General features: G+C 36.2%; 1 protein-coding gene across 3 annotated transcripts in view; it reads left to right on the forward strand.

Moving 5' to 3' along the window:
• The window catches only part of LOC106074571 (transcription factor ETV7-like), a 64515-nt gene that overhangs the window by 33897 nt on the left and 14436 nt on the right, over window positions 1–16182 (forward strand). For all 3 annotated transcript variants that reach the window (XM_013235358.2, XM_013235357.2, XM_056043282.1), the window contains exon 4: window positions 12041–12139. In XM_013235358.2, the coding sequence (XP_013090812.2) occupies window positions 12041–12139 (99 nt within the window). The remainder of the gene's footprint in view (window positions 1–12040; window positions 12140–16182) is intronic.

Raw genomic sequence — 16182 nt, forward strand, 5'->3', positions numbered from 1 at the left:
CACATACCTTTTCGACCCGGGTGTCAAGGCCCGCATCTTCATGTCCAATGAAAACCATGCGGACTTCTTATGCACAGAAGTCAGATTTGTACAGGTGTATGATAGCGATGCATCACAGGCCGGATTTGGCCCGCTGGTCACAGATTGGGCATCACTGCTTTTATAAATGGGAAAGAATAAAAAAAAAAAACGTCAATAAGTGGGTTAATCGTGTCGCTTTTTTTTTTTTGTTAACTTCTGATTTGTCTGAGTGTGTGTGTGTGTGTGTGTGTGGTTGACACATCAACACGCTTGAAACCGTTCCCAGACAATCTTTGCATGACTGATCTCTCAGTGGAAGTGGAAGTCTTGCGGCCTGCGCGCTCGTTCGGCATTCAGCGCAAGATCCTTGCAGATTTTAAATCTAATTGCAGGATTTATTGCCAGAGGACCAGTTGCTCCGTTATAATCAAGCAAAAAAGGTTAAAGTACACGTTGGATTCGGTGATCAAATGACATGGTCTAATACAGGGGTTCTCAACCTGTGAGTCGCGACCCCCTTGGGGGTTGATTGACGATTTGCCAAGGGTCGCCAAAGACCTTCGAAAAAATGAATTATTTTATTCCTATGTGTGTGTGTGTGCAAGGGGTGGGGGGTCGCGTCAAAGTGGGCAATTGTAAAAAGGGGTCGCCGAGCTGAAAATGTTGAGAACCGCTGGTCTGATAGATTCTAAAACACATTTATCAATGCTTTAGGCAATGGTTACACATTAGCATAACGCACTTTTCGGATTCCATGTTCAATACAAGCGAAATATAAAGATACATAAAAAAAGCAAAGTATATCCAAGGGGCAACACCGCAAAATCACTGCCACGTCTATCAACACTGCAAGGTTTATCTCCGCCCTTTTATTTAAGAGAAAATAATTAATTACTACGCATTGATTAATAATTGTTGAACAAGATCTGATTTCCTAATGCTCTTGTTAGTCAATTTAAATCGAGGAATGTTTTATAGAACTCGCTGTGAAATTGTATTCATGGACTCTGGGGTGTTCACTTTGGGAACCGCTGAACGAAGCTGTAGAATGAACCAAACGCGCAGTAAAATAAATATTTTTAAGGAATTTTCACGTCCTTTACCCTACTATCACAAAATAATTAATATCTTAAGAATGTGAAGTCTTCTGGGCAGATGGTCTCATTCGCTCAAACGTGTCAGTCATCGTGAAATAAATGAGTTCATAATAAACTAGTCTGGATGGCTGCCTGGTCGTGCGGTTTGCGCACTGGACTGTCGTTCAGATTTATTGATGGTCCAGGGTTCAAACCTTGCCCACTCCCATCCCCCGTCGTCCTGCGGGAGGTTTGGACTAGGAAGTAATTATCTTCAACTCTGAAGGAACATCCGAAACATGTCAAACATATTAGTCTATGTATTCCTTACCCCATCAACTCATTTATTACGAATAAAAAATCATTCTTCGGGTAAGGATTTTGTGATCTTTCCATCACAAAAGAGATACAAGACACCGATATCAAAGACAAACAGACACAAAAACTCTTTTGTTCCCCTGGCAATCAAACCATTAAAAAGAAACAATCTGGTATAAACTTTTCACATGTACATTATGAGTGAGTCTGGTGTGAATGTACATTTTTTTTTTTTTTTATAGTTACAATGTTTTGTTTGGTGTAATGCACAAATTGTAAGACAGACTTCCTTACGGACAATAAATATTATTATTATTATTATTATTATTATTATTCATTAGTTTTACTTCTAAGAACATTTTGTTCCATACTCTGTATTCATGTAATATGAAACAGAACTTTAATTTGAAAGGTTCACCAATATGACAAAGCCAATGTTTTCAATTCATAGAGGCAATATGAATACAAAAAAAAAATATTTTTTTTTATTTCACTTCCCAATCTCGGATCAAGTTAAAACTTTGCAGAATTATTCTTTGTCAATGCCAACACATAGAGCAATAAAATATTTTAACTAATTATTTAATTAATTAGCGGTAATTAATTAATCGTGCTCTATGTATATAAAAAGGGAGATAATCCTCCAATATTGATATGGTGCAGTAATTGTGCAGTTATTTCCATCATATGAACTTTTTTTTTTTTTAATAATTTTTTAATGCTTTGCTTGTTATTTTTAAGTTGGCAACATTGATATTTCAGAATTGCGTCCTTAACCTTGCTTATTATGTGTATTCATTTGAAAGTCTCTACCAATCTTCCTTTGATCAATTTTCTTACGTTTTTCCTTAGGTTCATTTGTATCCACCCCATTATCCCCTCTACCGGAAGCACAGATATGTTCAGTTGCAGAGTCTTATTGCTCTGCTCCTTAAAAAAAAAAAATATATTGCTCTAAGACAGGGTTTCTCAAACATTTCCCTTAACGAAACACTTCGCTCAGTTAGACTATTGAACACAACACTTTGCTTATTTTTAAAGAGATTTATTCACCGTATTCACGTCGTGACCTACTAGTTAATTATTTCAGTAATTCGTGGAACACCTATTCAGGCCTTGCGGATCACTAGGGTTCCGCAGAACACAGTCTTGGAGACACTGGTGTAAGAACATATCGAGATGTTCTGAATCAAAGTATAGTCAAAGGGGAGATTACTCACTGTGATTAACTGTAAGCGTGACATTGAACAATAGCATAATTTTAAAAAAAAATAACAAACTGGTATCTTGATATCTTCAAGGAACGAAAACATTTCGTCATTTTTAATAATAATAATAACAATAGATCCATGAATAGATCTAAATGTTTCAATAATAATAATAGATCCATGAATAGATCTAAATGTTTCTAGTTTTTTTTTTTTAATCTATTTACCGCTTCTATATATGTCAAGTATGGACCTGCACTTTCTATTTTCTCGTATTCCGTACCAAGAGAGTATTCTTTGAATTGGATTCATGGGGAGGCTCTCTAGAATATTTTATTCAGTACAGCTTCTGTGCTTCTGATATAGTTTATGCTTTTGTTTTTAATCTGGCGACATACGAATCTGTATAGTTCAATATATTTATCGCAGTGTCAATATCAAAGAAAATATTTTCTTTAGCGCCGATGTATTATGTACACTTTTTCTTGTAAGCCTGCAATTGAAATGCAATATTGATCTAAACATTTTCTACGAACCTTTTCTATTGACACTCTGATTCAATAAACTTTGTTTCGTTTTAAATTGTCGAAAACTTTTGTATGTGTCGCTAACCGTATACAACCACTTACAGTAAAAACATGAGATCTGTTGTCAAATGAGCGGCTTTTGGCTTGGTGGGGTGGGTTACACTTATTATGAAATGGAACCGACTTGATATTGAAATCAAAGCATTGACCTTTGAATCCTACAAGGAACGTTTCTCTTTTGTTGCTGGTTGTAGCAAACTTTCGTGAATTGCTTTGTGAACATGTTGTATTAGTTTCTACGAAATGACACGGTGTTTTGTTACACTAGTGTATGTGCGTGCGTGATTCCATTGCGCGTTGAACCCTTTGTTTCTCTGTAGAGTAGACTTACTTTTTTTTTTTAGTATTCCACTTCCACTTCTCCACCAATATATAAGATAAAAAAAAAATTAACCAAGCATATATCAAGTCATGGGGCGCGGTGGCTGAGTGGGTAAGCGCTCGGCTTCTGAACCTGGGGTCCTGGGTTCGAATCTCGGTGAAAACTGGGATTTCGAATTTCGGGATTTTTAGGGCGCCCTTGAGTCTACCCAGCTCTAATGGGTATCTGACTAAAGTTGGGGAAAGTAAAGGCGGTTGGTCGTTGTGCTGGCCACATAACACCTAGCTTGTTAACCGTTGGCCATAGAAACAGATGACTTTAACATCATCTACCCCATAGATCGCAAGTTCCGAAAGGGAAACTTTACTTTACTCTTTACTATATATATCAAGTCACTCTGTCTGTCTGTCTGTCTGGTCAAAATCTTGTTCATGTTATTTCTTCCAACTTCCATTCATGTATCAGGTTTGCGCAATTATTTGTTGTCGTTGACAAAATAAGAATCATAAAAAAAACACAATTAGTTAGTTAATCGATTAGTTGTAGTGTAGCGAATCAAGTCGTTCTTTAAATATATATATATATATATATATATATATATATATATATATATATATAAATAAAACCTACTATTTTTATAAGTACTTGAATAGCTCAGTTGTAAAACTTCCATCATGGCTGCTCGATTATTTTTCTTTAAATTGCTTTTGAAAAGGCAGCACGGAAACCTCCCCCTTGTTACGGACACTCTCGGCCCCCAAATGGTCTACAAAAGTTATTTTACCATAGCTCAATGAGCATACAACAAGCATGAACGTTGCGATAAGCAAAAACAATTTTTTTTAAATATTTCCATTCTCACACATGAATTATTGTTAGTCTCTGTTAACAAGCACAATATCAAAAATCCATTTTTATAAAACAAAGCTTATTTGAGGGAAATAACTCCTTCTTGCTACCAAATTTAGGTTGGAAAACCCTATTTGAATCTTTTTAAAGTATCACACGAACTAAATTATATTTCTTTAAAGATGATAAAGGCCATTGCAAATACTTTGTAACATTGATATTAATTGTTTTATTTTATATTTTTTTCATATCATGTCAATAGTTAAATTGTTTCAACTGTCAATAGTTAAATTGTTTCAACCACATGAACAAGCTAATACCATTTGAATGGTCATGTTCGCATAATCACATGAGATATCACTTTGAACCCGAATCTTTCGATACTGCTGGTTGCAGCTTTTCCGGGTATCGATTCTAACTTGACGTAAAATAGTTTTTTTGGAGTTAGAACTTTCATACTTTTGAAACATGAATGACATTATTAATTGGTGATTTTCATACATGGCGGAAATTCAATGTAAAGCCAGCTTTATTGGTGTATCCGATGTACAGAATAAAGGAAGTGCGGATAAGATTGTCTTTTGTTCTGAATGTCTATGATAATATTGGGCACCTTTTTAGCACTGCGGAAATCAAATTTTCAAAGCTCTCCTTCTTGTAGTACAAAATAAATTCCATTAGGAGGAGACATTCCTCTTTCGATCTATTATTCAAAACTTAATTAAAAACCAATGACAGCGAACTAACTGTAAAACAGAGATTTGATTCGAAGATCAACTGCCAAACATTGAGATAGTGTTACAAGTATTGCATGGTACTTTTCATTCAGTTGACAATAGTGAAAGTCAATGCAGTGTTCCAGATAGGACTAACTGTGTCGTGAAATCTCCAACAGAAAACGTTGGGGTCCCATTGCCTTATTCTAGTCCTGTATTCGGAACTGCCTGTTGATGGATTTAGCCCATTACATAGAACGCCTTTGTGGAGGCGCCGTGGCTGAGCGGTAAAGCACTTGGCTTCCCGGGTTCGAGTCCTGTTTTATACTGGGATTTTTTATTTCGGGGATCTTTGGGCACCTCTGAGTCCATCCCAACTCTAATGGGTACCTGATATTAGTCGGGGAAAAGTAAAGCCGGTTGGTCATTGTGCTGGTCACATGACTCCCTCGTTAACCGTGGGCCACAGAAACAGATAACCTTTACATCCTCTGCCCCATGACACAAATAAAAGTGGACTACAAAGAAACGTGCATCCTGTGTCGTTTTGTTTTTTTTTTGTCGTTTTTAGATACTTTATTTAGTAGAGATTTTCATATATGGAGGCGAGATCATAAATAGATTTTTTTTGTGGTGTATCCGCTGAACAGGATCCGGAAGTGTTGACTATGAATTAAAAAAGTTTTAAGATAAGTCGTTTTTATTTGGCACTTTTTTTTGGCATTGTAAAATAAAATTTCTAAGCGCTTTCGCTTGTAGCTCAAACTCATTTGTTTTTTTTTGGTTGGCAAGAACGATCTTTTAATATGATGTCCTTGACATTGTTTGATTTGACTATTTGTTTCATTGTCTCTCCAAATCTTCTTTTTAAAAAATTGTTTTACGATGTTCTTTATGTTATCTCTTATCGCCTCTTTATTATTCCACATCGCTTTCTCTTCTTTTTCTAGCTACCGTCTGTCATTGCTTCAAGTATGTAAGTCGGACAGTACTAATCGAAATGCATACAAAGAACAGTTCGGTGTATTTCAAATTTCGCGTGAACATCCGTAACAATCGTTTTTTGGGGGTTTTTTTTGTTTGTTTTTTTTGTGCGTGACGTTGTCAATGGGACGTGAAGAGTATAGGACACCCAAGGGAAATAAACTTGAGTGAAAGATTAGACCTGAACTTTGTGTTTGGTTCTATCGACTGCAGTAGGTAAGTAGGAAGTAGATAGAAGGGTGACGTAGATCTGTGATGGCCTTTCTACAGAGTGCATCTAATCAGGACACATTGACAGGTCAAACCAGGGCGTTGCAGATGCGTTGTCATCAAGATAAGAGGGCAAGGTGTTCTTACTTATTTGTTATCTTTGTTGTTTATCATCGGACACAATTGATCTCTCTCTCTCTCTTCTTTCCCTCCCTCTCTCTCTTCTTTTCCTCCCCCTCTCTCTCTCTCTCTCTCTCCTACTTCCTCTCTCTCTCCTATTCCCCTTTCTCTGTCCTCTCTCTCCCACTGTGTCCATGTAAAGTTGAGTTTGCTCGTGTTACTATTGCTAGCCTTAAAGAACATTTATAGATAACTAGTCGACCCACGGCGTGACATACGCCGCTATTTTGCAGGGTCGGCCTTTGGCCACTGCAACTTATACGACCGCAGTGGGCCCCGCACTTCCATAGGATCCGCGCTAATTCTAGGTGTAAATTATCAAATTAAACCATTTTATAACATAACAGATTTCACGCGGCCTCTTGATTTATAAGGAACTCCTGGAAACTTCCTGAAATTGCAAAATATACGAAAAAGTCATGAAAATATCCGGAAATTATTAAAATCTTTTGAAAACTCATACAAATCTCCTGACAATTGTCATTTTGGGGTGTCATTCATAATGGAAAACGCCAATCCTTCGCGCGAATAAAAAAAAACGGCATTATGCAATACCCGTAATTGAGGAATCTGCTGTAAAAAGCTTCTCGAGCCTCAAACTAATGAACTAATGAGGTCAACAATTCTCAAAGATAGATTGAAACATTTGATAATTACTGCTATTGAGTGTGATCTATGACGGGAATAGAATTTTCATGATATACTGTATGACGCAAGGCTCGTTAAGTAATTCTGTACGTAGTAAAGAATGAATAAAATGCAAAGACGAATTTATTTTCTTATAAAAATCTTAATTTTCACTTATTAACCGTATCCCTACCCAAACTTGGCTCCGCGAAATCCGTTTCGCATAGGGTCAGAAAATGGTTAAGTCCGGCTCTGCCATCTTTTTTTTTTTCGCTGCTTAAGTTACGTGGGGTAGAAATAAATAAAAGAGTGATCTTTCCATGACTTCTTGGTCACAACGGCTAAGTCCGGCCCTGCTATTTACTGACGGGTGAATACATCTTGTTCTCCCCCTCTCTTTTTTTTTCTTGGAATAACTCTAGTCCGACTGCAGAAATAAAAGAGTGATCTTTTTATTACTAGTTGTCCAAACTTTTGAGCCATGAAGAGAATTATATATATAAATTCCAAAATAAAAACTGAAATCGGGAAAAGGAAATTAAAAAAGAAAAATATCGTTTGTGCGAGTATCGTTCTAGCTAAAAGATACAAATTTTTGGCGAGTATCATTCTTGTTTACAAATACATTGTTTGGGCTAGTATCGTTCTAGCTTACAAATACATCTTTTTGACTAGTATCGTTCTTGTTTACAAATACATTGTTTGGGCTAATATCGTTCTATCTTACAGATACATCTTTTTGACGAGTATCGTTCTTGTTTACAAATACATTGTTTGGGCTAATATCGTTCTATCTTACAGATACATCTTTTTGGCGTGTATCGTTCTTGTTTACAAATTCATTGTTTGGGCTAGTATCGTTTTAGCCTAAAGATACATCATTTTGATGAGTATTGTTCTATCATACAGATGCATATTTTAGGCAAGTATCGTTCTAGTACCAAGTTCATGGACATTTTGAGTCCTTGCTTACTCTTCATGTGACTGAATATTTAACGCAACTATTATTTGCTTTTATCAAAACGAAATATAATCTGTATAGACTTAAATGTTGAACTTAGAACATTTTATTAGACCAAAGTTTAAATGGCCTCAAAATCTGATTTTAGTTTAAATCCTTTGTCAAAACAGGAACCAAAAGTATATATATATATATATATATATACGTCTTGAGATCCCTTGGCAAAGCAGGAAGCAATAGTATAGATGTCAAATAACCCATAACCTGGATCGTTTTTTTAAGATCCTTTAGCCAAACAGGAAGTGGTCTATGTGTATCACTATAACCCGTGCCATAAAATATATTATCTGGAATATATGTGTGTCCAATGATTAAAGAGGCCATTACCATTAACGATTCCCATTAACACCCAGATGTGCGTATGCATTCTGTGAATGGGTATGACAAAAGTCGTCTGCTGTGTGTGTGTCTGTCGTCTGCTCTTCTCTTTGACGGCAACGTTTTTGGGGTTTCTAGAGTACATCTACGTGCTGCCACCTTCTAGAAATGTGTACGGAAATTTCATTCGAAAATTATTCCCTCCTAAGTGGACGTCCCTGTTATTCTTGTCAGATAATCGGAGCCTCTTTTTTTTTTTTAACTTTTCCTAAATTTATCTTACAAAAATAGATCGACATTAGGGCATTACTGTACAAAGTTTACCCTTCAAATAACTTACAAATGATTATATATTTATATATGTTTTTATTTTTGTATCCGCCCAGCAGTGACCGGGATAATTCGACTATACTTATATATTGCACTTGAATCGTATCAATGTGAAATGTCACCTTAATCTTATATGTGAAATGTCAACCTAATTTAATATGGAAAAATAATCTGAACTACGGAAATTATGAAAAATAAAATTTCTGATATTATTTTAATTTTTTTTTTTTGCGAAATTTAGAAATGGAGACAGATAAAGCTGGCACTCCAAAACATGCAGATTTATCGTCACTTCCTGTACAATGATTTAGTTTCTCTCCCAATCTGTCGTCTGCAAACACGACTGTAACTATGGTATCGATATGTCTAAACTTCCTCATTGCTTCCGCGTATCGATATTTTATATGGTTTCAGACTTGAGAGTATTGTTACGTCCCTATTCCTGGTTATTTTTAACCTAATTGAGTGTAGGGGGGAGAATTATAAACGAATATGGGGTGAAGCGGGAGTTTGTGGTGTTGTACTATTGTAGTTGTCTTTCTTTCTTTTGTCTTGGCAAAATCTGTAGGTCACAGCTGGGACTGCGCAGCCACGGGAAATACTGCATTCCTCATTAATCTTCAGACTCGAAGACTAGCCTTATTATTATTAGTTGTCTTTCTTCTTAAGTATCACTAATGTAGATTTTCGAGATAACATTTTTATGCCATAAGGTGCTAGGAAATGGTCTTTACAAATTCGATACCAAAATTGTGTAGTCTTTCGTAATATGTCCGAGTATTTTTTTCTTATCTTTTCTTATCTTATAAAATACAGACGTTACTTCAAAAAAGGAGGTTGCTACCTCCTACATTTGCACGTAGATCAATCTGGTGATGCATGTTAATCAATGATTTAAACTTTGCCAAGTGGTTGGTTTTTCTGGCTGATTCAAGCAACCTCTTATAGCACAAGGGAAGAAGGAGTATTTGTACAAACTTGTCCTGAGTCAAGACACATTATGGTTTCTCTAAAAATTTTATTTTGCTATACATTTTACTTTCTGTGTTCCCTGCCTTTAATAAAATCATTGAAAACTTGTACCTACGGTGCTTTGACGTACAAGTTTGTTAAAAATCCTCCTATTGCAATGCCTCAAAAAGAAAGTTCTTCATTCTTGATAATGATTTTGCAAATCTTTTTAAATCGCAGCGCATTCATCAGACAACAATTGGCTACATTTTTTCACGACATTTCCTAAAGTGTAGCCGATGTGCCATAAAACACCAAAACAAAAAACAACTCAGCTACATTTTTTTTGTATATAATGAGTGCTTTGGTCATGGGAGTTCGTGCTGTGTTGTTCAAACTCATTTGTCAGCTTGTTATTTGTGAATCAAACTTTGTAGTGAAGTTAAACTGTTCATTTTCTTCATAGTTCTCGACTTCAAAATGGCTTTTTTTAAACGTTTTCACACAAAAAAATTGCCTACTTTTAAAAGTGTTTTTTTAAAGCTATTTCTCAGTACAGGATAATTAAAGGATCCTTTTTAATAGTAATCTAAGATCTGACTGTCTAAAACGAATACACATTTCTTATAATGACGAGAGACTGCTTTCAGCATTGCAGCAATGCACCGACTTATTGTCACTTTGGAGACTTAATAGTTCGTCCATCGTGGTTCGATGATGACCGCTTTTGTCATCCATGGGGGCTGAGGGCTTTGCACTGGGGTTTTGTGCCTCCTTATGTGGCTGGTGAGACCTATGTGAGCCCGGAATGTTCGGCTGCACACTGGACAGGTTATTCCAGCTGGAGCTAGTGTCATTGGCCTTGCTTTTCTTCTCTGGCGCTTCTCCTCTGCCAGCGTTGTTCTCTTTTCCTCAGCGATTTGTGCGCCAGTTTTCACAGTATAGCCCTCTATGTGCTTTGGAGATTTGAACTATAACAAGACGGCTTCCTGATAAGTGACAGCCATCTTATTAACATCAGAACCACTTATGGACAAGCTCATGTCTTTCAAGACCTAGATCATTACTCGCTAAGAGCCTAAAATATTGTCTATTTGTATCTAGCTATGAAGCTGATCTAAAAAACTAGGGGTCAGAGGTAATAATAAAGCTTGACCTCGAGTCCCAAAGATTAAGGAGGAGTACAGTATCTCACGTGGGCGCGAAGTCTTACCTGTGATCTACATTTTTTGCCCCTCCCAACGCAGACATAACAGTTGTCTGCCGGTAGTTGGTTTCGGTTCTCTTTCCGCCGTACACGTCTGTCCTCGGCCGTAGATTTCCGTTTGGTCTCAGGTGTTTATCCTGTGGTCTTGGTAGTACACCTCCAGCTGTCTCGTTCGGAAGCCACCTGCTGCCAGGTGCTCTCTTCTATGTCAGTTAAATCAAGCTGGCACCTAAGCTGGGCTTTAAAGCGTTTTCGGAGTCACCTCTGATGCGCCGTTTACCTTCTCATAAAAAAAAGCACTGTCTTTGGCATACGGTCGCCGCCCATACAGGATATGTGCCCTGCCTAGCGTAGCTGTCAATTTATAAGCATTTCCACTACACGTCCTATGAACTAATTATTACAGTGGCGTAGCTAGGGATTTTGGGGCCCCGGGGGGGGCTTGACATCTATAGGGGCCCCTGCATTTTGACATTCGGGCATCATGACATGAGATAATAGCGTAATATCTAATGTAAAAACTAATTCCGGATACTCATTTGTCTCCCCGGGGGGGGGGGGGTAAATTTTGACCCCCCCCCCCACCCTAGCTACGCCACTGAATTATTATGCCACTACAATACTGGTATTTAGTATTAGCTATTACATATACTTTATATTAACAATAAAACTCTGAAATGTCCCTTAACATCAACATTGTGCAGTTTTTAAACTGTTTTTAATATCCTCTGTAAAAAAAAAATAAAAAAAATGATACAATGATGTTAGAAAAATGTTAAATCTGAGAACCCTTAAATAATGACAACTTTGAAGATATTCTAAAGAAGATTCTGTAGCGTGTTGTCTTTTGGATTTATAGGGCTACCCCAGTCTATAGGACAACCTGTGTTATGTAGCAACCCCGTGACAATAACCATGACTTGCACATAGATATACGTGAAATTTATGTACCCACACGCCTATACACACACATACACAACACACATAGAGGGCTATGTCACTGTAAACTAAAATGTAGACCGTTGAATAATTTTACATCCTTGTTATTTTGGGGGTAGATAGAGTCGTGATGTTATTGCACTTGGTCTAAGAGTGGTTGCGCACTTCCTTTGCAGGCAAGGCCCTGTGTTTGTTGGAACGGAAAGACTTCATGGAAAGATCGCCTGCCTGTGGAGATGTTCTGTACAATGCATTCAAAAAGCATCAGCATCAATGTGAGTTATTCCCCTTTATTTTTTAAATGTTATATTTTTTAATGTGATATTTGCAGTATAGTATGGGGCGAGGTGGCGGAGTAGTTATACGCTTGGCTTCCGAACCGAAAGGTCCCAAGTTTGAATCCCGATAAAGACTGGGATTTTGAACATTGGGATTTTTAGGAAGCCCTTGAGTTGACCCAAATGTAATGGGTATTTGACAGACGTTTGGTAAGACAAGAGCTGGGGGCCGTCCTAACACCCTAGACATAGAAATAGATGCGCCTTTCATCTGCCCTAAAAACAGATGAGCTTATCATCTGCCCTAAAAACAGATGAGCTTATCATCTGCCCTAAAAACAGATGAGCTTATCATCTGCCCTAAAAACAGATGAGCTTATCATCTGCCCTAAAAACAGATGAGCTTATCATCTGCCCCATAGATTGCAAAGTCAGAAAAGGCATTCTTTATTTACAAAATATTACATTGGTAACTACAACAAATAGATGTTTCAGATTAGATCATACTACGTACTTGAAATTCTTGTATTTTTTTTTATTTTTTTTTAATGTGATAATTTTGATGTATTTTCATTGCTATCTATTGAACAAAATTCTTCATTCATTTGATGTACACAAATTTTCCAAATAAAACTTTTGGTCCGGAAGTGGGGATGGGGGAGGGGAAATGTAAATACGAAGAGGTACTTCCGGAAAAAAAAATAGAGTAATAGAGTAGACTCCCTTTTTTAAACCAAACCAGCCGGTCTGAACTACTCTTTAGAAAAGAAATCTATTTAAATGGAAATGTTAAAAATTTGAAAACAAAAAAAAAAGCACCTTTTTTTTTTTTTTCAAGAAAATCGGGCCATCTAAACACATTCTATTTGTACGTGTGTTTAAATGGTAAAGAAAGTGATTATTATTGCGGGATTGTATTTAAAAAAAAAGAATATTAGTCTCCATATGATCAATAGTTTTATCACAACTTGTGTGTTTGTAAAATGTATTTTGCTAATGTTACTTCACCTACTATGCCTAAGGGACTGTTTTATGAATAGTAATTAAGGATGTGGTATATGTATAAACTATTTCTTTTAGGAAAGTTTTGATAAGAGTCATTGTTACTTGTTGTATTGCATATATACATATATCACCTTTACCTGTGTTTTGCAAATAGGTCACCTTTACCTGTAATCTGCACCTCCTTAGTATCTACATCTAGGCTATACAGAAACCTGATCTCTCTGGCCTGATGATTGGTTACAATCATGCTTAGTGTTTTGTTTGTAATAAAGTATCTACATCTAGGCTATACAGAAACCTGATCTCTCTGGCCTGATGATTGGTTACAATCATGCTTAGTGTTTTGTTTGTAATAAACATTTACAAATGAAATCAAAACGTGATAATTTAAACTTGTAACGTTCCCGAATAGCTTTCTACAATCGTGACTCTCACATCTTAATGGAAATATACAAATACAATGATGGTTTGTTTACTTGTCAAAAAAACAACTTTTTTTAAAAAAATTATTTGCATATTTTGCACCAAAGATCAAGATTTGAGTGAGTGGAGGGAGGGGCCATTTTCTAATTTGCCGTGGGCCAACCTTTTTCTTGCTTGTTTAGGACCATAGTTCATTTTTTGACGAGTTTACCTGTCCAAGGGGAAATAATCTTAGTATTTTTATTTCAAAAACGAAGTTGTCTCCATTTGATAAGCTTCTTACCTATTTTAAAGCTTTGGGATAAGACCTGATACATTTATTTGTTTTTATTAATTCTTATGTGAAAGAAATGTTTATCAGTTTTCATGCACTGTAATGTACTATTAAAGTAAACAAAACAGGAACACACCACTTTTTATTTAAAAGAGACCGGCTTATAATTGAAATTCGATTCTATACGATAACGGTTTTCTACACCAAACAAATTTGGAATGTAAATTTTCCTACTCGTAAATCATGAACATAAAAAAAGTTGACAAAATGAGTTTATGTTTTCACGGGAACTCTTAAGAGGCCCCATGTGGATCTGCTGTCTAAAAAGCAATACAGGACAAAAGACAGGCCATAACTTTAGCACAATGAAGTGTAAATAAAATTACAATAACGCTTTCGTTTTTTTTTTTAATTTTTTAGTTATTTTTTTTTTTAGTAATAAATGTCATCAGTGACCTGCGAAACTTCTACAGTAGTCATTGGTTAATACAAAGAACTAAGCACATCTTTATAGTCACAAAACGACACATAAAACCTTCATTTGTGGATAACACAAACTATGAACTACTAAAATATCCATAGCTACAATCTTAAAATCTGCGATCATTTTTTGTGAAAATAATACTTACTGCCAGCCTAAATACAGCTGGCGTGAACATCGCAAGTATTTGTGTACATGTGGACAAAGACATGCACTTCTAAATATGATCTATTTGGATGAAAAACAAATGGTTCGAATATTGAATTTAAAAAAACAAAACAAGAGAGCTTTAGTTTCTGAAGTTTTATTTGAAGCACGCTTAAGAAGATAGGGAAATTGCAAGTTCAATAGCGCTCTAAGTTTTTGAGATTTGTGGCAGACGGACGGACAGACTAGACAAAACTATTATAGATTTTCACAAAAAAATTGAATTATCTCCAACGCACACAGACACCTTTCCAGTCGACCATCGTCCTACCGCATAACAGTACTATTGAGTGAAATGCTTTGGCTCAGAATGTTACATCGACATTTTCAATTTCAATTAGTTCAACTCTTCAAACCTAAAAATAAAAAAACAGTCTTCTATCATTTAAAGACGTAATTCAAAAAGAAGTACATTAAAAATGTTCTTTTAAGAGCTAAAATTAAAATGGAGCCTTTTCAAATAGATAGAACTCAGACCAATGCCAAGGAACATTTTGGCTCATTTTATAACCGCTTTTCATTAAGGACATTAAATTCTCACACTAGGATTGAAATCAAACACAAGACATCTGGTCTAGAGTAAACAAACTTTGTTTGGAAAAGGCTATACATGTTTCGGGTGTTCCTTCAGATTGGAAGATAATGACATCCTAGACCTAGAGCAACCCTCTCGTAGGACGGGAGATGTCAGCTGGCTGGGATTGAACACGGCACCGACGAGACCACCAAATTACAGTCCAGAGCCCATATCATCACACGACCTGGCAGCCAGAGCTCTACTTTCACTCCATACACGGGATATCCTAAAGGGCCTTAAGATTTTGTTGAAATTCCAAATTTAAGGAATGGGATATAAACCCAACGTCTTTTGCTAGAGAAGTCTATCCCCAGGTGTTTCGCTAAACAAGACATTCTCTCTATCGTCATGTGACCACATCCTGTTTGCTTAATACATACCCAATGATGGAACAAAAAAACAAACCGGAAGCCTCTCTTTGATGTTCTCTGTAACACTGGGCGTAGTTTGAAAAGTGAATATCAAAATATTATGTTTACCAAAATTGTCCATAAATACGGAATACGTCCCTTGTTACTGTTTTTTCGTCTTAGAGTGAAGTCTATTTTGATGCGTCTCATATTGGGGGGGAAAAAGCAGGAGGTGGAGACTCAACCTATTTTAATATCTAGATTATGTCCTTACTGCTTACGTGACTAAATTACTATATTGGACCAATTTTTTTTTTTATATTCAGCAACTCCGGTCCAGAAGACGGCATGGGGTGTTGACATTTTACATACATTTAACAGTCTTAGCGGGGAAGAAATTATAATTAAAGGGAAAATAAAAAAAAAAAAAGTGTGTGGGTTGTCTTCTCACTACCTGTTTCCGAAAAAAAGAAAAATCCCATTCTAATGACGTCAATGGAAAAGAAATGTAAATGAGCACGTGTTTTGCGATTGATGGACTGGAATGTTTTTTGTTTAATTGTTTATTTGTTGTTTTGAGCTTTGTAACGGAGGCAATTTTTGTATAGATCACGAAATACTTTTGGAGAATTTTTTAATGACTTTTAGGAGTTTCTATTTCCCGTTTTCTCTTTTTTTTTAAAATCCCGAATCACGTTCTTGGCAAAGTTTTCTTTCTGTCTC

The sequence above is a fragment of the Biomphalaria glabrata genome, chromosome 10, assembly GCF_947242115.1.
Source record: "Biomphalaria glabrata chromosome 10, xgBioGlab47.1, whole genome shotgun sequence".
In the NCBI taxonomy this organism is placed as follows: domain Eukaryota; kingdom Metazoa; phylum Mollusca; class Gastropoda; family Planorbidae; genus Biomphalaria; species Biomphalaria glabrata.